This window comes from Mixia osmundae, assembly GCF_000708205.1.
Source record: "Mixia osmundae IAM 14324 unplaced genomic scaffold scaffold_4, whole genome shotgun sequence".
Taxonomy (NCBI): Eukaryota; Fungi; Basidiomycota; class Mixiomycetes; order Mixiales; family Mixiaceae; genus Mixia; species Mixia osmundae.
In genome coordinates this window covers 972,993-992,112 of record NW_014575560.1, presented here as the reverse complement: position 1 = coordinate 992,112, position 19,120 = coordinate 972,993, and the positions used below count along the sequence as shown (strand labels likewise).

Sequence of the window (19,120 nt, the reverse complement as noted above, 5' to 3'; positions counted from 1 at the left end):
TTATCGGAATTAACCAGACAAATCACTCCACCAACTAAGAACGGCCATGCACCACCAACCACAAGATCAAGAAAGAGCTATCAATCTGTCAATCCTTTTTGTGTCTGGACCTGGTGAGTTTCCCCGTGTTGAGTCAAATTAAGCCGCAGGCTCCACACCTTGTGGTGCCCTTCCGTCAATTCCTTTAAGTTTCAACCTTGCGATCGTACTCCCCCCCGAACCTAGACTTAAAGATTTCTCTTTGGGTGCCAATGCAGTCATATCAATAAAACCTGCACTGATCCCCAGTCGGCATCGTTTACTGTCGAGACTACAACGGTATCTAATCGTTTTCGATCCCCCGACCTTCGTTCTTGATCAATGAGAGCATCCTTGGCAGATGCTTTCGCAGTAGTCCGTCTTCCGTCAATCCAAGAATTTCACCTCTAGCAACGGAATACGAATGCCCCCAACTGCCCCTATTCATCATTACGGCATCTCCAAGGCAACCAACAAAACAGAGACGCTGTCCTATTCTATTATTCCATGCTAATGTATTCGGGCACTAAATCGGCCTGCTTTGAACACTCTGATTTTTTCAAAGTAAACGTCTGAGCGGAGCAAACCGACAAGACGCACTGAAGCGACATCGGCGCCCACCAAGAGGTAAACCCGGACGAGTGACCAGTACACACGTACAAAAGACGCGGACCGGCTCGTCCGAGTCGAAGTTCGACTACGAGCTTTTTAACGGCAACAACTTTAATATACGCTATTGGAGCTGGAATTACCGCGGCTGCTGGCACCAGACTTGCCCTCCAATTGATCCTCGTTAAGGGATTTAAATTGTACTCATTCCAATTGCAAGACCCAAAAGAGCCCTACATTGTTATTTATTGTCACTATCTCCCCGAATCGGGATGGGATAATTTGCGCGCCTGCTGCACTCCTTAGATCTGAGGGCCGTTTCTCAGGCCCTCTCTCCGGAACCAAACCCTTATTTCCCGTTACCCGTCGTCACCATGGTAAGCCACTACCTTACCATCGAAAGTTGATAGGGCAGATATTTGAATGAAGCATCGCCAGCTCGAGGCCGTGCGATTCGACAAGTTATCATGATTCACCAAGCGCTGCTAAAAGAAGCGTTGATTTTGTATCTAATAAATACACCCCTTCCGTTGCCAGTCGGGGCTTTTCAGCATGTATTAGCTCTAGAATTACCACAGTTATCCATGTAGCAAGGAACCATCAAATAAACTATAACTGATTTAATGAGCCATTCGCAGTTTCACTGTATAAATTTGTTTACACTTAGACATGCATGGCTTAATCTTTGAGACAAGCATATGACTACTGGCAGGATCAACCAGGTATCTATCACTCCACCTCGTGCAAGCACGAGTGCCGCCAGTACCCNATCGTACTCGCGGGCGTGATTCACCTTATCTCGCTTGACGTTTGCNTTNGCATCCGTCAGCTCAGTTGGTCTCCGTCCTAGCATCTCCAACGACCCAGCCTGGATTCCAAGGAATACCAGACCGAGCCATCGTCGGTGAAGACAAACCTGTGAGCAGCTGCTCTGATCATCGATCAGCGCCGCTCACAGTCGGTTCTCCCATTCGGTGGTTTCTTGCACTTATAGTCTGGCCATAGGCAATCCAATCCACCTCTACATCCCCGTCACGCTTTCGCAAACGTAAACTAGGCCTTCAGCTTGTTGCGAAATCGCAACACACGCTGGAAGAATCCAGCTCGATTGACTAGCCGCGACCGTACTCGGCCACAGACGCTGCTCAATCCAAGCATTCGATTCCTTCGGTCCCTCTGGTAAGTCTGATCAGACGATTCGATTCGCATCTCTCTCGTCTCTTCATGAGTTGTCCAATATTTTTGGTCAGTCAGACTACACCAGATAATCTGTCGTGACTTTTCTTCGACATCTCTGTCTGCTCGCGAATTTAGTTGAGATCACCTTGGTTCGCGTCGATTTGTACACACGACCTAGCGCGACCGTCCGTCCGTCGAACAGCAAGAATGTCGGTGACAAAGCGCAGGCAGAATGGCCATGCGCCAGTGCCACGCAAGCTTCGCAAGGTCACACAATCGCTAAGAGAGGGGAAAGAGCCCGTCAGTGACGACGGCGAGGATCTTCTGGCCCGAGCTCTTGCGACGCAGCACGACTCTGAAGACAGCAGCAGCAGCGAGATGGATGATGGCCATGACCGGTCAAACCTGCAGAATACTGAGACACCGTCAGCTGCAGATCCTAGCAGCCTTTCCTCGACCAGGGATCCTCACTTTCTGCAGCAAGAGCCTCTGCAGCATCAAATTGAAGCCTTGCTGGCGTCTGTCCGAACGCCTGCTGCATCGTCATCCCGAGCAAGACCGCTCATGCTTGCACTTGAAGAGATAAAAGCGACTCTCGCGAGCTTGCCGACTGTTGCACCTCTCGGCATCGCAGAAGCGATCGCACGATTGAGCAAGCACAATGTGACCATACCTTTTCCAGAACCTGGCCCAAGTCCCTTGCAAACGCAATGGCAGCTAGCGTTCGAAGCCCCTGCCAGCATAGAGCTTGTCGGAAGTTGGCCGGTGGGAACCGCATGCCGTTGGAAAGGTGTACAGGGGTGGGGCGTCGATATGGCTCTTCAGCTACCCGCCTCTTTACTTCAAGAGAACGACTACAAGCAAGGGCGATATCTACACAAGAGAGCATACTACGTAGCCTGCCTTGCAGCAGCCTTGCCGGCCAGGCTCAGTCAGCTGCATGTCTCCATAGACCTTCTTCATGGCGATCCGCGCAGACCGATGATAGCACTCGTGCCCAAGCAAGGTGGGTTGCACTGTATGGCAAGTAGGCCAGCCTGACTCGTGACGCAGGGTCCCTGCTGGCAAAGCTGCGAGTAGTCATCAGGCTTTTGCCTTGCGCAGGCGCGGAGTCGCCCATGCCTCTTTCCAAGCTCAATCCCGGGCGCAGCAATACCAAATCCGCCGCGGGTACAACAGAGCCCACACCACTTTACAACAGCGCTCTACTACACGATGCTTTCTTGCTTGCCGATCGGTCGTACCTGGAGGATGTCACAGAGAGCTGTCCTGCCTTCAAAGATGCTTGCTTGCTTCTCAAAGTCTGGGCGCACCAGCGTGGGTTCGCCGGACATGCAGACGAGCATCACTTGATAGGCATGGAGAGCATGTCACTTACGCTCACAATGATCCTTGCCCATCTGCTTGTTGGAGGACGGCCGAAAGACAAGGATACAAAAAAACTGCCAAAGACTGCTTCAAGCTGGCAGCTCTTCTCTGCCGTCATCGATTTCCTTGCTGAGACGTCTCTCGCTCGTCGACTTGTCTTTGCAAAGTCTGATACCCCGCTCTTCAGCCCGGATGAGCTGTCTGCGGCTTACATGAACGGCTTCATTGATCACACGGGCTCGCGCAATTTGCTGGCAGGCATTCCCAGTGCAAATCTTGACGCTCTACAATTCGCGTCACGTATGTCGGCAATAGCTATCGCAATGGATCCATCTGCAGCCTTCAGTAGCGTCTTGCTCCGCTCGAGCTTCGATCCTGCCGTCGCGTTCGATGTCACAGTAGTGTACGGCTCCTGTCCTATAGATGTGCATCTGGCTGACTATACTTGATCGGCAGACTAGATGTCGGCCACTCCGTCACCATACCTCAAGACCCACTGTACGAGCATCGTGCACAGCATACTTTGGCGGTACTCGTATCGGACACGCTCGTTCGTGGTCTATCTGACCGTATCACTTGCTTGTCAATTAGTACACGATCGCATGCGAGCAGTGGCTCAAGTGCGGCAGGAACTCCAAGTCAGCTTACCGTTGGCTTGTCCTTGAATCCAGCGCAAGCGCAACGACTTATCGACTCTGGGCCGAGCGCCGAGGATGCGACAGCAGCTAGCAAGTTTCGTTCTTTCTGGGGCGAAAGGTCAGAGCTCCGTCGATTTCAGGACGGTAGCATTACAGAAAGCGTAGTATGGACCGCGGACAGCGTGCTTGCACGCTCGCGCATCATCCCTCAGATCATAAACTATTTGATGTCGAAGCATCTCAAGCTATCGCCAGCGGCTATCAGCGTGATCGCAGGCCCTTACGATGCTTTACTCATGCAACCAGACTGCGTATTCGAAGCTTCTGCATCTGATAACCCCAAAACCAGAGGCTTTGGCGCGGTCATGGGCGCATTTGACGAATTGGCAAAGTACCTCCGTCAAATCGAGAAGCTGCCGCTCTCGGTAACAAGCGTAACTCCTGCCAGCGAGGCACTGCGGTACTCTTCGGTTTTTCTGCCTTCACCTCGCGATCGAGCGACCTATGCTGCAAAAGCCTTGCCGACTTCGGCTCACACAGCATTGCATGATATTGCCATTACCCTAGAGAGCTCTGGCCATTGGCCATCAGACCTCCATGCGGTGCAGAAGATCAAAGCTGCTTTCCTACTCTCCCTGGCAGAAACCTTGTTACGAACAGGACAGTATGAATGCCAGATCGTCTTCGATGCAGATGCGCTGCCGCTCGTTGATCATTGCGCTCTCGACATCCTTGCACCGACTGGCTACGCTTTTCGAGCACGTATCCATCACGATGGCGACAAAACGCTGCTCGAGCGAACTCTGCTTGACACAAAATCGCCGCCTACGCCCGACGAACGCAAGATCTTGCTTGCTGCCTTGACGCATCATCACCGACGATATGTAGTCAATCCTCGTCATCATGCAGCCATAGCTGCTCTGCAACTTCGCTTTCCTACCCTTTCGACAAGCGTCCGCATCCTCAAACGATGGCTGGCAGCGCACATGCTGTCGCCTCATGTCGCACCTGAGCTGGCAGAATTGCTGACTGCATATGTCTATCTTGATCCTACATCAAGTCTTGCTCGGCCCGGCAGCCCTGCCACAGCTTTCGCAAGGGCGATCGACCTGCTATCTGCCTGGCAATGGCTTGACACGCCCCTGCTGATACCGCTCTATACCTCTATTGGCCTCGCGCCCGAAGTGAGAGCAGTCCTGCCGATCAAGAAAGAGCAGCTGGCACGCGATGCTTTCGTACGCATGCGCAAGATGGATCCTGCCGTTCAACGCAGTGCGATGGTGCTCGTGACGGAGGAAGATCTCGAAGGCAACCTCTACACAAAGGACAAGCCCACGCGACTTGTCGCTGCAAGGATTGTTCAGCTTGCCCAAGCGACATTGCAGACCATTCGAGCTGAGACGCAGATAGGCAAGCTTGACGTCAAGGTAACGTGATCTGTCGAGCCCTGTGGAGTCATGCTTAGCTTTCGCACAGAGTATGTTCAAGACGCCGCTGGCGCATTATGATCTCCTCATCCATCTGGATGCTTCGCAATTACCCCGCTATGCAGAGAGTATCTCGCCACGACAACATCTCCTCACCGCTCGACAGCCCCGATGGGCACTTGCCAATCAAGCGGATGGAGCTCGCTCTGTACCGCTAGGCTTTGACCCTGCTCAGAATCTGGTGAGGACTCTCGAGCACTTCTATGGCGACGCAGTCGTCTTCTTCCACGATGTCCATGGGGGCGACGTCATCGGCGCACTCGTCAATCCGGCCATTTTGAAAGAGCGCGATTTCAGACTCGGTCTTGGCTATCCTTGTCAACCTGCTGACGCATCGGAAAGCGCCGGGAAAGTCAAGATCATTGCCAGTCTTGCTAGCATGATTGGCGAGATCAGAAGGCTCGGCGGAAAGCTTGTGACCGGCGTATCGACGAACAAGCATGATCAGCTGGTCTGGCAGGCTGCCTAGTTGACCTCCTCGAGCAGGCCCTGGACGAGCAAGCGCGCTACGTCTGACCGTTTGACAAAGAAGAGGTTGTTCTTGCCGAAATGGATGGTGCCCGCCTCCGTTTCAACGTTGCCAATGTCTTTGAGGACGCGGACTTGCACATAGAGATCTTGCGGCGGTCTAGGATCGAGTGGGGTAGTGATGTCGACAACATCAATGAAAGCAGACTTGTACTGACGCACGAGAGCAGCGTAGTCCTTGATGAACTCTACCTCTGCCGGGGATAGCTCCTTCCTGAGGCCTTCCTCCTGGCCTAAGAGCTGTGAAGTCGTCGCTCCCTCGTCCCAGAAGAGCTGCTTGATCTTGTTGAGGCGAGAGCGATGATAGGCGAAGAGACAGCGCTTGTTGCGTTGCATGGCGAGCGCAGACACGACGATGGAAGCCATCTGGCCCTCATCTCTCTCTATCTGGGAGAAGACCTCCTCGCCTGCAGTGATCTGCTCGCCCAGCTGTCGAGCCTCTCGCTGAATGAGTCGAACGAGCTCGGAATTGTAGGTGCGCAGGAGATCTGTTTGCTGAGCTCTTTTGGCCTGCCAGCGCCGCATCAGCATGCCGAACACACGCAGACGGGTTGGACCGACCTCGGCCACGAGCTTGTGAGCATCATCGCAGAGCATCTCTCTGAAGATCTCAAGCCGTCCAGAGAGCCCAAAGTGCGCGCGACGCGACACGCGCGACATGCTCGCTGTGTGCGCGGCTGATCAGAGCTGATGGATCCTTGCTCATACAATCAGATCGAAAGCCTCACGGAGAGTAACAAGAATGCGAGCATGATGCAACGGGGTCAGGATAGCGCAACGCGGCCGCATTGCTACAGAAAGAGAGACCCTTTGGGCGAGATGTGCCACGATCATGTGATCGGCTTGCTCGCTTTGACAGCAAGCGCGTGGCCAAACGCTCGGCGAGATGATGTCTGAGCATATGGTAGGATCGTGCTTGCGGTCGGCAGTCGCTGCTGCGACCTTATCGTGCGTTGGAGCGCTTGTCGCCTTGGCATCGTGCGCGGTATCGCTATTGCCGATGGCTCGAGCCGCGGTGTCCTGTGTGGTGGCTTTGTGTAATGCAGTACGAGTGCGCACGCTAGGTGCCGCTACGCAAGTCGTGCGAGATCGGGAAAATGTCCTTTGCCAGCTTGGCGACTGTAGTGTCCTCTACGCTCTGTAGAGCCTTGATGATCTTGTCCATGCGCTCCGAATCGACAGGTGGACTTCCTGTACGTGCGTATATGTCGAGACCGGCGGGCGAGAAGAGCGTTGCCTGGAAGTAGCTCACAATCCACTCGTCCCGGTCTGGTGGCAAAGGGTGCTCCTTTGCCAGGTGTAAGCCTAAGATCTGCCAGTCTGATGTGATGGGCATCAGGAACCCTTTGCCTCTCCACCTCCAATGCACGCCATTGACCGTGGAGAGATCCTTGATACCCGAAGGCAGTTCTCGTCTGTCGATACCTCTTATGGCCCGCCTTGGCGTCTTGCGAGAGTCGACGTAGACCGAGGCATGGTACTCCACGAGGTCGTCCAGTCTATCGCTTGCAGGAAAGCCAGGGACGAGTGCATAGGTGATGCAGACGTTCTTCTTGTTCCGCCAAAGGGGCAGGGTCGAGTAGACGATGTCCCAGCTGCCCAGCAGAGCATCGTAGTCCACTCGCCCCACAGAAAGTACAGGGGCGTTCGTGTCCGGTGAGAACACTCTGATGTGATCTGTCTCTTCGCTCTCCGAGGATCTACTCGGCGGCCTTGGCACGACGGACATGCTGACTAGCTTGGTCTCCTTCGTCCTTCAGGCGTCCTCGTGAGCTCGGACTGGCCTTGGAGGATAGCTGTCGATCAACACATCTCGATGGCCGACTTTACCTGCATCTTCTCTCGTCTAGGCCGCACTCCGACGGTCGGCAAGTCCGTTCAAAATCGACTTGGACAGAAGAAAAACGGCGCGCGTCTGCGATCGCCTCGCTCGACGCCCGATGATGTCTCGTTGCGCCGCGCTTTGTTTGCGCAAGAGCTCATCGGAAGTGCCTGCTTGCTAGCTTCAGACCCGCCAAGGATCTCAGTGGGCATCAAGGGGGCACTTGTAGACCTCTGCTCGCTCTTGTGAGCCTGTCGGCGAAGTATCGTCAGAGCTACAGCCTCATCAGCCGCCTGTCTCTCGAAAACTCGGCCAAGCACTGCCAAACATTAGCCCGGACGAGCTCTCGATCCATATTCTACTCGTCAGCTTCACGTCGGGATCGCGACAGGCTCCTGGCTGGGCTTAGCACCGTGCACACCTCAGAGGTGCCTTTGACGCGAGCGCTCACATCCGCCTGCCTGACGACGCCACGTCCGCAAGGCTGACCCTACCGCTTCTTACGCTCCATCACGATAGCACGGACAGTCGAATCGCCGCAGAGACCTTCGCCAGAGCTCGTCTGCGCCATAGACGATGCCGCTCCTCAAGCGCAAGCCGATAGTATTGCTGCCTCTACCCACAGGCGCCACAGATGGCTCGATATCACAGCAGGAGCATGTCTTCTACATCGACGAGACCGGCGAAGTCTTTCTCGACTACGAGTGAGTTGACCTGCTGAGCTGCCAACGCGCACGGCTCATCCTGTCTGCCGTGCAGCTCCTATGCCCAGAGAGTAGCTTATCTCCAGCAGCGCATCTTCACATGCGAGCACACGGGCAAGGCCGGTCTCGACTACTTCCAAGCAGTTGCATCCGAGCGTGCCGAGTCCAAGCTCGTCAACGACCGCTTTCCAGACCAACTCAAGCATCGCGTCCTCGCAGCATGCAATTTCTGTCAGTCGCTCACCTAGCTCAGCCGGAGTCAGGTGAAATCTGACATGCGCTTGCTTGCAGTCGTCTGCGGTCGCATAGACAACCTCGTTGACATGGTCTTCGATAGACTGAAGGACCGATATTTCGCCGGCGAGCGCGTCGTTGTCGACCTTCATGGTGACAAGTGAGCACCGCCCATCATTGACGGTTGTCGCTCATACGTCTGCAGACTGTACGGCAAGATCATCAAGGTCTACCCGCCCAGATTCATACGCGACCATTATGGACGTAGCGATCCTCTTCACGCCGACAGTAAGAAGCGCGCTTTCGACGACATGACGACCAATGGCACCGCTTCCACGTCTGAGCTGCCAGCCTCAGATCGGTACGAAGCCATCGCTCACTCTTTAGGAACAGACCTTTGGGCGTCCGCGCACGAGTTGATCGAACACGATCCTTCGTCAGAATACCTCTACACCGTGCAGCTCATGTCAAACGATGGCGCTTTCAACGAATCGCTCACAGAAGCACAAGCTTCCCAACTCGCAAGAGACCGTAACAACTTTTCCAAAGTCATGCTCAAACGCTTCCTACGCGACTCATTGCAGCGAGATCCCGCTCTGGCCTCGCCCTGGCAAGTCAAACCTTCTCTCTGCTCTGCTTTCGGTCTGCCCCTCGCTCCTGACGACGAGATCAAGCGCAAGAACGAAGCTGCGAGGGAAGCTAGTCTGGCGAAGAGGAAGAAACTTGACCCGGACGATTTGATCGATGGCAAAGGGAAAGGGAAATCACAGGGAGAAGCAGGCGCGAAGAAGCAGATCAAATACCCAATAGAGGATCTCGAGCTTGAGATGGGACCCGCATCAGACAGTAGAGAGCGCAACGGCCTGGCAGACACGCACGAGCCGGCGACAAAACCTGTGCCCCGTAGAGACATGCCGGTCCCTCAGGAGCACATGAGTGCGCTACTTATGCAATGGAGCATGCTTCAAATCTTCAGGTCGGTCACAAACTTCTGCATCAGGACTGTGTGCTGACATCAGAACCTGGCCCAGCGAGCCACTGCGATTATCGCCTTTCAGCTTAGATGACTTCGGCGCCGCACTGCGGCACGATGCCATAGATGTACACTGCGCGCTCACATCGGAAATCCATGGCTGTCTACTCAATGCGCTCTCTGTCGAGCCAGCGCTGGCTGTCTATGGTACAGTCAGCTATACTGCCGCAAGCCAGATGCTGCCAGAGCTTTCAGCGGAAGCTTTGGGTGGTCTTCCGCCAGATATCGCGGAGGTCTACCTCAGGGCGGCAGTCTCACTTGGCAATGTTTGGCCAAGAGCAGCCCAATTAGATCCTGAGAAGGATCGCAAAGGCTGGGAGCACCATCTCATTGGCGCGATCTGTCAGCGCGGAGGAATAGAGACCCTGCCTCGGATTGCCTCGATCGTCCGACATCTGCTCAGCTCGCTCGACGACGACCCAGAAGATATACCAGATAATGCAGAGGACTGCTATATCGAACGCAAACCGCAAGACCGATATCCGACTTTGCCTCTGGCAGACAAGCTATTGCTGCTCGGCTTTCTCATCGACCTCGCATTGCCTTCGCGAGCTATCGTCAACTTCATGAACGAGACCGAGAGCTACCTGTCAGAATTGCGCAAGGAACGAATTGAGATCAACAAAGAAAAGAGACAGCTCATTGCTGAGCGCAATGCCATGGATGGCAAGAAGACGACGAAACCTAAAGATTTGCCGGACGACGCGGATGATGATGCAGTGGCCACGCTTTGGCCAAGTCAAGCCGAAGGTTTGGATCTGGACGAGGCAAACGGCCTCGACTCTTCCATCAGTCATGACGCCCGCGACGAAAGTTTCGAGCCAGAACGATCCAGTGAGCGCGAGCTTACGCCTCTGTCGATGCTGGCTACGCCCGATCCTTCGCCAGCTAGCGCCAAATCTCGTGCGCAAGTATTGAAAGATAAGCAAAGAGCGAGAGAAGCGGAGGATAAGATCAAGCGGAAAGAAATTGCTGCACAAAAGGCGGCAAACAAGGAGAAGCTGCTCAGCAAGAAGGGCAGCGAAGCTGCTCGCAGGCAACTCAAAGAATCCTTTGAGGCTCTGTATAGCCGGGAAGAATCGCTCGAGTACGAATGGCGACGCAACCGAGGTGTACGTGCCGTGATTCCACTCGGCAAAGATCGCTTTTACAACTCATACTGGTGGTTCGACGGCATCGGTGGACAAGCATTGCGGAGCAGTCAAGGGGGACATCTCTATGGAACAGGACGACTATTCGTCTTGGGCCCAAGTGGGATCGACTGTGACTTGCTCAGCGATCGCGGACCTTTGAAGATCAAGTCAAGACGACAACGTGAAGAGGGCGAAGCTTTGCTCGAGACTGGCATCTGGGGCTACTATCAGCAAGAGGACGAGGTAGGCAGCCTACTTTGTTTGTCCGGCAGAGACTCACGCTTTGCCCTGCTGCACAGTTTGATGCATTGCTTTCCTGGCTAAACAGCAAAGGCAATCGCGAGCTCTACCTCAAGCAGCAGCTCACAAAGTGGAAGCACTGTATTCTCGGCGGAGCAGAGAAGCGACTCAATGTTCGTCGTCGCGCCTATGTTGCTTCTGATGCTGATGCCTTTGACACTAGGATTTGATGGATGCTCAGAAGCCCCTTGAAGCGCGGCGAAGTGGCAGAACAAAACACTCGGGGCCGGAACAACGGTATCTGGCTTGGCGCAACAAGCTAGCCTAGAGGCTCCACGATCCGCTTGATCGCTAAAGTGCTCACTTCGAGGGTGCCGACTCCGTTGTGGCCCCCAGAGTCGATCTCTAGATGCACTACTGGGCTGCCATTGGACCTCGTAAAGTGTCGGAGCAATCCGTGACCGTACATTGTTTGCTGAGCGATCGAGGTCGCGCCGATTGTTGAATTTAAGAAGACATTGTCGAAGAGTTCTCGAGAATGCGTGTAGACAATATCGTGGTCGTTTGTGGAGTGAATCAGCAGCAATGGGCATTGTGCAAGCGACAGGATAGTATCGGTTTCGAAACGTGTTGTCAAGAAGGTGCGTACGAGCGCTTCTACATGTCTAGATTTGCGCAAGGGCCCCATTATCGGGATCAGGCCGAACAAGCGATACGTCGTGAGCAGAGACGGTATACTTTTGAATGGCGCTATCAGTATCAACGCCCTCAGATGGATGTCTACTCCTGTATGAGCACGAGGCTCGACAGATGGCAGAAATATTACCTTGGGGCGCCAGTTGCCTCGCTACGAGGTCAGCACAAATTCCAGTCCCTAGCGAATGACCGTAGCAAACGATGTCGTGGGCATGCACGCCGATCTCTGCATGTAGCAGTCAGTCTACGCTGCTCCGCGAAGGGAGGGCACACCTCGGTTGAGCCATTCGAACAGCCTGCCGGCATCTTGCACCGCTGTAGCTTGCGATGGTCGTATCGAGGACGAGTCGCCAAAGCCTCTATCCGCCTTGCATCAGTCTGTCTGCAGCTGCAAGGTTTGAACTGACCTATAGTCAAGCATCACGACGTTAAAGTCGAGCTCGTTTGCCAGAATCCTGGCGGCACGCATACGGAAGCCGACAGCACGCGTAGCAGCATTACCGTGCATGTACATGACTGCTCTATGTTTGAGCCTGCCCGGCCTCGTAGTCTAAGAGACCGTACGTGTCGGTCGATTGGAAGTACTACGCTCAGGTGAGCAAACGCCACTCTGATATGTCTAGACTTACCGAAGGATGTCAGCATAGACTGCTTGCGACGGACGCATAGGTAGAGACTCTATCCGGGTGGAATATGAGCTAAGCGCAGGCAGAAGCCAAGCACCAAGGTGCTGATCTTTGCCAATGGGAATTCGCAGATTATGGACGCGGTAGGCTAGACACTTGTCTCAAAACACAAGTCGTGCTCTGCAACGAAGACGTACGAGCGAAGCCGTAGCTCTCTGGAGCGTCGAAGTTACTCTGGAAGTCAGAGCAGATGAGATCAATCATATGAGTCACAGTTCGCGATTGACCTGGCCTGAAAGTCGCACGCGATGGAGGAAGATGAGATGCTGCTGTATTTGTTCGAAGCAAAGCAAGGCGAGGAAGGTTGCATACAGCGCGAATGGCGCAAGGGCGAGTACTGCCAAATAAGAGGCTGCCATTGCGGCAAACGCCCGGGCATCGATGGATGGATGTATCGACGCGCTTCGTAGAATCGATAGGGCAGCAGCAGCTTGCCGTGTCCTGAGCAACAGCATCGGCCAATGACGGCTGAAGCATGGACTGCGTCGACAACCCTCGTCATCCGGTGACGAGAGCGCTCGGGGCATTCCCGCTCGTGTTTGTCGGTTCGGTGTTGGTGTGGGCGTTGTGAGTGACGCAGGCGATCCGCCCTTGCCCGTCTGACTCATGACAATGACAGCTATTCCTTCGCCTGCTCCATCAGTATCGGCTATGTCCTTCTGCACAGACAGTCTGGCCAGCCCTCGTTCAGATGGACAGCTGAGATCATCATATTCTGTACGCTTTGGTTTCTCGCCGTCTTCAGTCTCGTCAAGGTCTGCAAACTCGGGCCTGGCTTTGTGCGAGAGTCAGATCACTCGAGCACGGTCGCAGACGAGGAGAGCTACTCGCTCGTGCCCAAAGACGCGCTCGAAGACAGGGAAACGCAGCGAATGGCCAAAGCGGATGGCTCAAGGAGATATTGCCGCAAGTGTCGGCTACACAAGCCAGACAGAGCGCATCACTGTCGCATCACCGGTGCATGCATCCTCAAGATGGATCACTACTGCCCCTTTGTCTTTTGCACGATCGGTCATCGTAATTACAAAGCTTTCATTCTCTTTCTTGGCTACACTTCATTCCTCGGCATCACGACTGCCATCTCGACCGGTCTGCGATTGTTGCAGTACGCCGAGGACGCGACTGCGCTCGACTACGAGCTTACCTCTGTCAATTGGGCCTTGCTACTCTTGATCGCAGCAATGTTCAGCTTGATCATCGTCGCTTTCACAGCACATCACCTCTACATGATCAGCAAGAATCGCACGACGATAGAAAACGTCGAGCGGACCAACAGACTGCGACTGGACGAGTCATCGAGCGAGGCGCGCAGATGGCGAGATGATAACATGCTCACGCGCGACGAGCGACGTAAGCTAAGAAAGGCAGCTGCGAAGGCCAACATATACGATCTTGGCGCGAAAGAGAACTTCAAGCAAGTCTTTGGGCCTTGGTCGTGGCGATGCTTTGATCCTCGTGTGCCTACACCCGGCGACGGCTTACATTTCCCGGTCAACCATGAGCACCATGCTCGGCTTCAGAGCCTGACAGAGGCAATACGACTAAGGGTCGATGAGAATCATGTATAACAATCTAGCTGCATTGATCTGTTGTTGTCTAGCGTACCTTGCTGAACGGATTCAGCAACGAAGCGTCATTCTTCTTCTCCGTCTTGCTCTTTGGGAACCTGTGCGACCGGCTTTTTTTTTCATTCTCTGATCGTATTGATGTAGATTTGAGACTCACGCGTTCCAGAACCGGAGGGTCTCATCGCCTGCGCCGGTGACGATGGTCTGACCGTCGGGCGACATGGCAAGGTACAGCACCCGCAAGCTGTGACCGGTCAGAGTCGCGACTTGAGTCATCGAAGGATACTTCCAGACGCAGACTTGGTTCTGCACTTTACCAGACGAGAAACCGTGGGTCGAAACCAGCTCTTGATTGTTGCGCGAGAACATCTGCCACCCCAGATCAGCCTTCGTCTGGGTTGTGAGGGACGGTCTTACCAAATTGCACACTTGGGAGCCCGTGTCGACTTCGTTCACGAGCGATCCGGTCAGAGTGTTCCAGAACCTGATTTTCTTGTCTGCTGTCCCTCCGCCGGATGCCAAGATGCCATGTTGATGAGGATTCCAGGCGATCGCCTTCACCGCAGCAGTGTGTTCGGCAAAGCGATGCAGCGGAGTCGTGTTGAGAGCGTCCCAGACGAAGAGCTTGTTATCATTGCCGCCACTTGCGAGCTGATTCTCTGCCGTGTTCCATTTTAAACCACAAACCTCTTGCTTGTGGTCTGAAAGGATGGAGTTCCAGTGCGCAGGTGACCGAACATCTCTATGTAGGATGTTGCGATCTCTAGAACCGGACGAGAGTATATGGTTATTCCACGCGAGCGCGCCCACTCGACCCGTGTGACCAGACATTGTACGGATAGGTTGCTTGCCCGTCTCTGCATCCCAGATCTGCACTGTGCCTAGATAAGTTCCTATCGCGATCTGGCTACCCTGCAGCGGCGTAGGATGGATGAGCTTTCTTTCCAGCTCTCAGCAGCATGCGATTGGCGCACCTTGCCAATCCAGTTGATAGACGTGACATGATCGCCTTGCTCGCTCAGATCGCACAATCGCTCAACCTTGCTCGTATGCGCTTGCCAGAGGTAGACGCAAGATCCGAGTCCGACGCCGAGGATGTTGGTGCTCGACCAGTCGACCAGGTTCAGGTAAAAGTCGTCCTGTGAATCGTTGAGCTACAAGCCAGCGGACGAACCGAGCGGTACTGACTGCTAATTCGGGCGCATCCAAGACTTTGAAGGGGACCTTGCTGAGGCTTCTGGCTACTTTTTTCGGACTGAGCAGAAGCTTCTGTGACTCGTATTTGATGGGCGATGTGGAATAGCGATCGTGGGTCGGGCTGTCGAGCCCTTGCAGGCCAGCGTACTGGCTGGCAGATCTCTTCTTGCTAGGACTAGTGAAGCTGAACAGATTGCGGCTAGGTGATACGTTCGTCGTGCCAGAGGGCGCCAAAGGCGAATTCGTCAGGGAGGCCAGCGAGTGAGCTGACGAGTGCGAGGCGAGAGAATAGCGCGACGCGGTGGGCGAGCCGGGCTGAGAGATGAAATTGAGGGAAGTCTGACTCGTCGAGGAAGTCACCCTTCGATGAGGGGAAGCATCGAAGAGCTCAGACTTGAGCAATGCATCGAATGTCCGGTCGGCCTCGTCTGCTTTGACAATCATTCAGATGTGCTGGATCACCAAACGGATACGGGCGTACCTTTCTGTACATCTGACTCTGCGCCGGCTCGGTCAATCGTACGCTTTCCTCTGCGTGTTGGCGTGGTGGGACCAGAGCGAATCTCATCTGGATCGAGCAGCTGATAACTCGTCGCGAGATCAACGCCGTCTCGTGTAGGAATAAATCTGGTCGAGCGAGTCTGAGCATTGCCATACGAACAAGTTAGCGCAGGACTGACCTGTCGCCGTAGGTACGTTCTCTGTCTTTGCCCTTTCGCGGGGAAGAAGGAGAAGGTTGTCTGCTCGAGGCAGCAGATCCGTTCGTCTGGCCAAAGAAAGTCGACTTTGGCTCTGCAGATCGACTGATATGGCCTGTAGATGCGCTATGATACAACGATGGCATAGCCGGACTCAGTGAAGGGGCTAGATGGGCTGTCGAAGTGGAAGCGAGCGGCAAGGAAGTCGTCGAATTATTGCGCGACTGAGCTGTCCGTTGCCAATCTGACAAGCTGGCCTGTGAGCCCGAGCGAGGGAGAGCCATGTCTGGCCTTTCAGCGCTGTGGCTACGTCAGGCCAGCCTGGTGAAGTCGAGTCGGTGCTGGCTGTTTGCGCCAGCCAGTCGACGCGTTTTGTCGTCGTGCACGAGCGAGTTGCTTCGTCCTCGTCACTCGCATAAAGTGGCGGCTACTCGTCGCAGATGAAGTCAGGCGTCACACGATGAGTGCACTAGCATGGATCGACACGGCCTTCAGACGCTTGCGTGCTCGCGCGGAGCAGTACACCACTCTGCCCTCATACAGCAACGGCAGTGGCGTCACTGCCTCTTTCCTGCCGACGTCGTTCCTTGAGCAGTGTCCCTGCGTCACCAGATCGCAGCTCACGACATCAGCATGCGCGCTCCTCCTCTTCATCATCCTCTTCGCTTCCAGCCTCAGTCAGCGGCCTCCACCGGCGTACGAGTACAGAGGACTGCCCGTTCTCGCTCGGCATATGAATCAGTCGACATGCCATGGCGAGTTCCCAGATCTGTACCGGTCAGTCGATGCTGTATGGTATGACGCCGTCTGAAACAGGCCAGAACAGAGAAGCCGAAAGAGCTGCACAATATTGGCGACACCGAGGCGGCATCACTCGCGCTGCACTCGATGCAGCAGACGCCCAAGCACACGCTCGCGTTCTCATCAAGGACAACCAGGCTAGTGCAGTCGCTCATGTTCGTGCTCATACTTATGCCGATGGCCATGTCAATAGGTCTATTTGACCAATTATCGCGGCGGTATCAACTCGCGCACGCTAGCAGCTCTGGCAAGTCTGAACGAAGCTGTCCTCACAGCAGTCGAAGAACTACCCGCGGTCGAATTCGTTATTCAGACAGATGATTCGGCTCCCATTGCAGGCGCAGCACCTCGCTGGGTCTTTGCTAGAACAGACGAAGAGGACGAATTGGCATTGTGGCTCATGCCCGATTTTGGTCACTATGCTTGGCCGGAACCGGGTGTGGGGAGCATGGCAGAAGTCCAAGCCAAGGCTTCTGCCTTCGAGGCCGCTCAGACTTGGTCGAGCAAGATTCCAAAGCTATTCTGGCGCGGAGCGCTTGTCAACCCATTACGAGACGAGCTCATTCGTCTGAGCGATGAGAACCGCGGATCGTGGGGCGACGCCAAAGCTCTCGATTGGGGTAGACTCGAAGGCGAGTTGAGATCGCCCGCGCAACACTGTGCGTACAAGTACTTGGCACACGCTGAAGGGTTCGCATATTCGGGTCGACTCAAGTACATACTCCAATGTCGTTCAGTCGTCGTCATGCACAAGCTGCGGTATACCCAGCATTTCCACCACCTGCTCAATTACACAGGACCGCAGCAGAATGCAGTCCTGGTCGAAGGTCCGGGCTGGCAAGGTCTCGAACTCGTCATGCGCGATCTTATGGAGCACGACGATCATACACGTCATCTCGCCCAACACTCCTTCGAGTACTGGCACAAGTGGCTCAGTCCGCCTAGCATAGATTGTTACTGGCGACAACTCTTCTGGGAGTGGTCAGCGCTGCAACGTTTTACACCAGAGCTGACGGATGAATTTGTGCCCTATGCTTCCTTCGAGTGCGTGCTTCGTCAGTTTCCTTAGATCCTGCTCACAGTAGACCGCAGTCTGATGAGGGCCACCAAATGGGATATACATTAGCAGTAGCAACCACATGAGCAGGAACAGAGAGTCAGTGCAGAAACAAGGAACTCGTGCAATTTGCGTGTTGTTGACAACAAAAATGTGCAAAAGATCTATTGATCGTCCTTCTCGAAGCATCTGCTGGGTATCATGACCTCGCCTCGCATAATCTCTCTAGCCGTCCGTGTCATGAGTACCGCCGTTGCTGCTCCTTCTCCGCTCACCACTACTGCAGACTCTGCCACGCCGGCTGGGTGACCGACACGTATTCTCTGGACTGCTTGGTCGTTTGCCAGGCAGAGACTTTCGACCAGTGAGCCCTTTATGCTGCGTGCAACCGATAGAGCGGTCAGAGTTGTCCCAGGCACAGATCGATGGGCATCGCCTGTAGAGAAGGCGCGAACGATGATATCGAAATCGTTCGATTTGAGAGTCTCACCGCCTGTGGTCGTGTAGTCTCGAGCACCTCCGATTAGACAGACTTTAGGCGATGCAGCGCTATACTGTAGCTTCGTAAGGTCGTGGATCTGAGCTGCAGCGTGCCTGAAGTTTTCGATAATGGCACGTAGCTGATCATCGCTGTCCAGATCGGCAGGCGAGCGCGTGAGAGTATCAAGAGGTAATCCAAGGTCTTCAGGCCGTACGAAGAGATTTGGCAGCCCGGCGGTGATCATCGAACAAGGCACGTCTCTGCCGGCGAGTGGGACTGTATCGACGGTTCGGCCAGTGAACGCTCCCGTGCTCGCAGGGTCCAGAGGAAATTCGAGCTCTACAGGCAAGCCTAAGCCGGGCACGCCCGCAAGAGCATAGCCTGTCGCATCCTCTGTCTCTGGCACACGCAAAGTGTCTGCATTGACAGGCACATGTGCAGTGAATATCGTGCCTGTATTCGCAAGTATCCTGAGCGAGACTTTTGATTCATTCAGCCGGTTCCGTAGCGTAGACTCGGGCACAAGACGATCATCAATTGCAGAGACTGCTACCGCGCTGAGCATGTTGCCGCACGTAGCTGCCCAGTCAAGCTTTGGCTCACGAACGCCAACCTGAGCAAACCGGTAGACCACATCGTACGCGTTCGTCCTGTCTGCATCATCTGCCCAGTCGGGGCCTGGCAATCGACCATGAGCTCGCTGTTGATCCAGACCTTCGCCAGGCTGAGAGATGACAACAGTCTTGGAAACAGAGGAGTAGCCGCCGCCGAGACCGTCTATCTGACGCCCGTCGGGGTCCGGAGACCCCATGGCGGCTAGGATGATCTTGTCTCGTATCGCTGGACTGTAAGAGGCAATAGCATTGGCTCTGAGCATGAGCGCTCGACTGGTGCCGCCACGCCAGAAGCTCGCGGGTATAGGTATCGCCATGATGATGCGAGG

General features: G+C 54.6%; 11 protein-coding genes across 11 annotated transcripts, besides 7 other annotated features; 6 read left to right on the top strand and 5 right to left on the bottom strand.

Moving 5' to 3' along the window:
- The first annotated feature begins 46 nt into the window (after nucleotides 1–46).
- Nucleotides 47–132: a sequence feature (Protein overlapping with rRNA (L969DRAFT_48272, KEI40302.1) was converted to a misc_feature.).
- A 57-nt stretch (nucleotides 133–189) lies between these two features.
- Nucleotides 190–328: a sequence feature (Protein overlapping with rRNA (L969DRAFT_48272, KEI40302.1) was converted to a misc_feature.).
- A 37-nt stretch (nucleotides 329–365) lies between these two features.
- Nucleotides 366–533: a sequence feature (Protein overlapping with rRNA (L969DRAFT_48272, KEI40302.1) was converted to a misc_feature.).
- Nucleotides 534–595: 62 nt separating this feature from the next.
- Nucleotides 596–645: a sequence feature (Protein overlapping with rRNA (L969DRAFT_48272, KEI40302.1) was converted to a misc_feature.).
- A 38-nt stretch (nucleotides 646–683) lies between these two features.
- Nucleotides 684–810: a sequence feature (Protein overlapping with rRNA (L969DRAFT_48272, KEI40302.1) was converted to a misc_feature.).
- Nucleotides 811–847: 37 nt separating this feature from the next.
- Nucleotides 848–1,029: a sequence feature (Protein overlapping with rRNA (L969DRAFT_48272, KEI40302.1) was converted to a misc_feature.).
- A 42-nt stretch (nucleotides 1,030–1,071) lies between these two features.
- Nucleotides 1,072–1,246: a sequence feature (Protein overlapping with rRNA (L969DRAFT_48272, KEI40302.1) was converted to a misc_feature.).
- Nucleotides 1,247–1,476: 230 nt separating this feature from the next.
- L969DRAFT_47909 (uncharacterized protein) lies at nucleotides 1,477–1,632 on the top strand (the record flags this gene model as incomplete). The annotated part of the gene is made up of 1 exon (XM_014713391.1): nucleotides 1,477–1,632. A coding segment is annotated over one exon (156 nt), but the record flags the coding sequence as incomplete, so codon positions are not given.
- Nucleotides 1,633–1,665: 33 nt separating this feature from the next.
- Nucleotides 1,666–1,846, bottom strand: L969DRAFT_86938 (uncharacterized protein). The gene has a single exon (XM_014713390.1). It carries the CDS (start codon nucleotides 1,834–1,836, stop codon nucleotides 1,681–1,683), a length of 156 nt encoding a protein of 51 aa, XP_014568876.1. The 5' UTR covers nucleotides 1,837–1,846; the 3' UTR covers nucleotides 1,666–1,680.
- Nucleotides 1,847–1,981: 135 nt separating this feature from the next.
- Nucleotides 1,982–5,948, top strand: L969DRAFT_416740 (uncharacterized protein). The gene is made up of 4 exons (XM_014713389.1): nucleotides 1,982–2,812; nucleotides 2,860–3,577; nucleotides 3,631–5,239; nucleotides 5,289–5,948. Exons 1-4 carry the CDS (start codon nucleotides 2,014–2,016, stop codon nucleotides 5,766–5,768), a joined length of 3,606 nt encoding a protein of 1,201 aa, XP_014568875.1. The 5' UTR covers nucleotides 1,982–2,013; the 3' UTR covers nucleotides 5,769–5,948.
- On the bottom strand, nucleotides 5,806–7,556 carry L969DRAFT_47938 (uncharacterized protein; the record flags this gene model as incomplete). The annotated part of the gene is made up of 5 exons (XM_014713388.1): nucleotides 5,806–5,927; nucleotides 5,986–6,337; nucleotides 6,389–6,492; nucleotides 6,556–6,858; nucleotides 6,902–7,556. 5 exons carry the CDS (start codon nucleotides 7,554–7,556, stop codon nucleotides 5,806–5,808), a joined length of 1,536 nt encoding a protein of 511 aa, XP_014568874.1.
- Nucleotides 7,557–7,643: 87 nt separating this feature from the next.
- On the top strand, nucleotides 7,644–8,058 carry L969DRAFT_94110 (uncharacterized protein; the record flags this gene model as incomplete). Its single annotated transcript, XM_014713387.1, has 2 exons — nucleotides 7,644–7,853; nucleotides 7,900–8,058. The coding sequence occupies 2 exons, from the start codon at nucleotides 7,644–7,646 to the stop codon at nucleotides 8,056–8,058; spliced, it is 369 nt and encodes a 122-aa protein (XP_014568873.1).
- Nucleotides 8,059–8,225: 167 nt separating this feature from the next.
- Nucleotides 8,226–11,223, top strand: L969DRAFT_48254 (uncharacterized protein; the record flags this gene model as incomplete). Its single annotated transcript, XM_014713386.1, has 6 exons — nucleotides 8,226–8,353; nucleotides 8,409–8,584; nucleotides 8,645–8,747; nucleotides 8,793–9,563; nucleotides 9,619–10,996; nucleotides 11,053–11,223. The coding sequence occupies 6 exons, from the start codon at nucleotides 8,226–8,228 to the stop codon at nucleotides 11,221–11,223; spliced, it is 2,727 nt and encodes a 908-aa protein (XP_014568872.1).
- L969DRAFT_620731 (uncharacterized protein) lies at nucleotides 11,195–12,734 on the bottom strand (the record flags this gene model as incomplete). The annotated part of the gene is made up of 8 exons (XM_014713385.1): nucleotides 11,195–11,773; nucleotides 11,820–11,915; nucleotides 11,963–12,048; nucleotides 12,097–12,205; nucleotides 12,254–12,273; nucleotides 12,319–12,463; nucleotides 12,513–12,549; nucleotides 12,603–12,734. 8 exons carry the CDS (start codon nucleotides 12,732–12,734, stop codon nucleotides 11,313–11,315), a joined length of 1,086 nt encoding a protein of 361 aa, XP_014568871.1. The 3' UTR covers nucleotides 11,195–11,312.
- A 116-nt stretch (nucleotides 12,735–12,850) lies between these two features.
- L969DRAFT_94107 (uncharacterized protein) lies at nucleotides 12,851–13,943 on the top strand (the record flags this gene model as incomplete). Its single annotated transcript, XM_014713384.1, has 2 exons — nucleotides 12,851–12,942; nucleotides 12,995–13,943. The coding sequence occupies 2 exons, from the start codon at nucleotides 12,851–12,853 to the stop codon at nucleotides 13,941–13,943; spliced, it is 1,041 nt and encodes a 346-aa protein (XP_014568870.1).
- Nucleotides 13,944–13,953: 10 nt separating this feature from the next.
- L969DRAFT_61331 (uncharacterized protein) lies at nucleotides 13,954–16,258 on the bottom strand. Its single transcript, XM_014713383.1, has 7 exons — nucleotides 15,821–16,258; nucleotides 15,622–15,767; nucleotides 15,132–15,568; nucleotides 14,918–15,082; nucleotides 14,361–14,855; nucleotides 14,101–14,312; nucleotides 13,954–14,053 (listed from the first exon to the last, which is right to left on the bottom strand). Exons 1-7 carry the CDS (start codon nucleotides 16,120–16,122, stop codon nucleotides 13,972–13,974), a joined length of 1,839 nt encoding a protein of 612 aa, XP_014568869.1. The 5' UTR covers nucleotides 16,123–16,258; the 3' UTR covers nucleotides 13,954–13,971.
- Nucleotides 16,226–18,130, top strand: L969DRAFT_86933 (uncharacterized protein). The gene is made up of 4 exons (XM_014713382.1): nucleotides 16,226–16,615; nucleotides 16,665–16,776; nucleotides 16,833–17,683; nucleotides 17,732–18,130. Exons 1-4 carry the CDS (start codon nucleotides 16,299–16,301, stop codon nucleotides 17,763–17,765), a joined length of 1,314 nt encoding a protein of 437 aa, XP_014568868.1. The 5' UTR covers nucleotides 16,226–16,298; the 3' UTR covers nucleotides 17,766–18,130.
- L969DRAFT_47360 (uncharacterized protein) lies at nucleotides 17,861–19,108 on the bottom strand (the record flags this gene model as incomplete). The annotated part of the gene is made up of 1 exon (XM_014713381.1): nucleotides 17,861–19,108. One exon carries the CDS (start codon nucleotides 19,106–19,108, stop codon nucleotides 17,861–17,863), a length of 1,248 nt encoding a protein of 415 aa, XP_014568867.1.
- Between the last annotated feature and the right edge of the window lie 12 nt (nucleotides 19,109–19,120).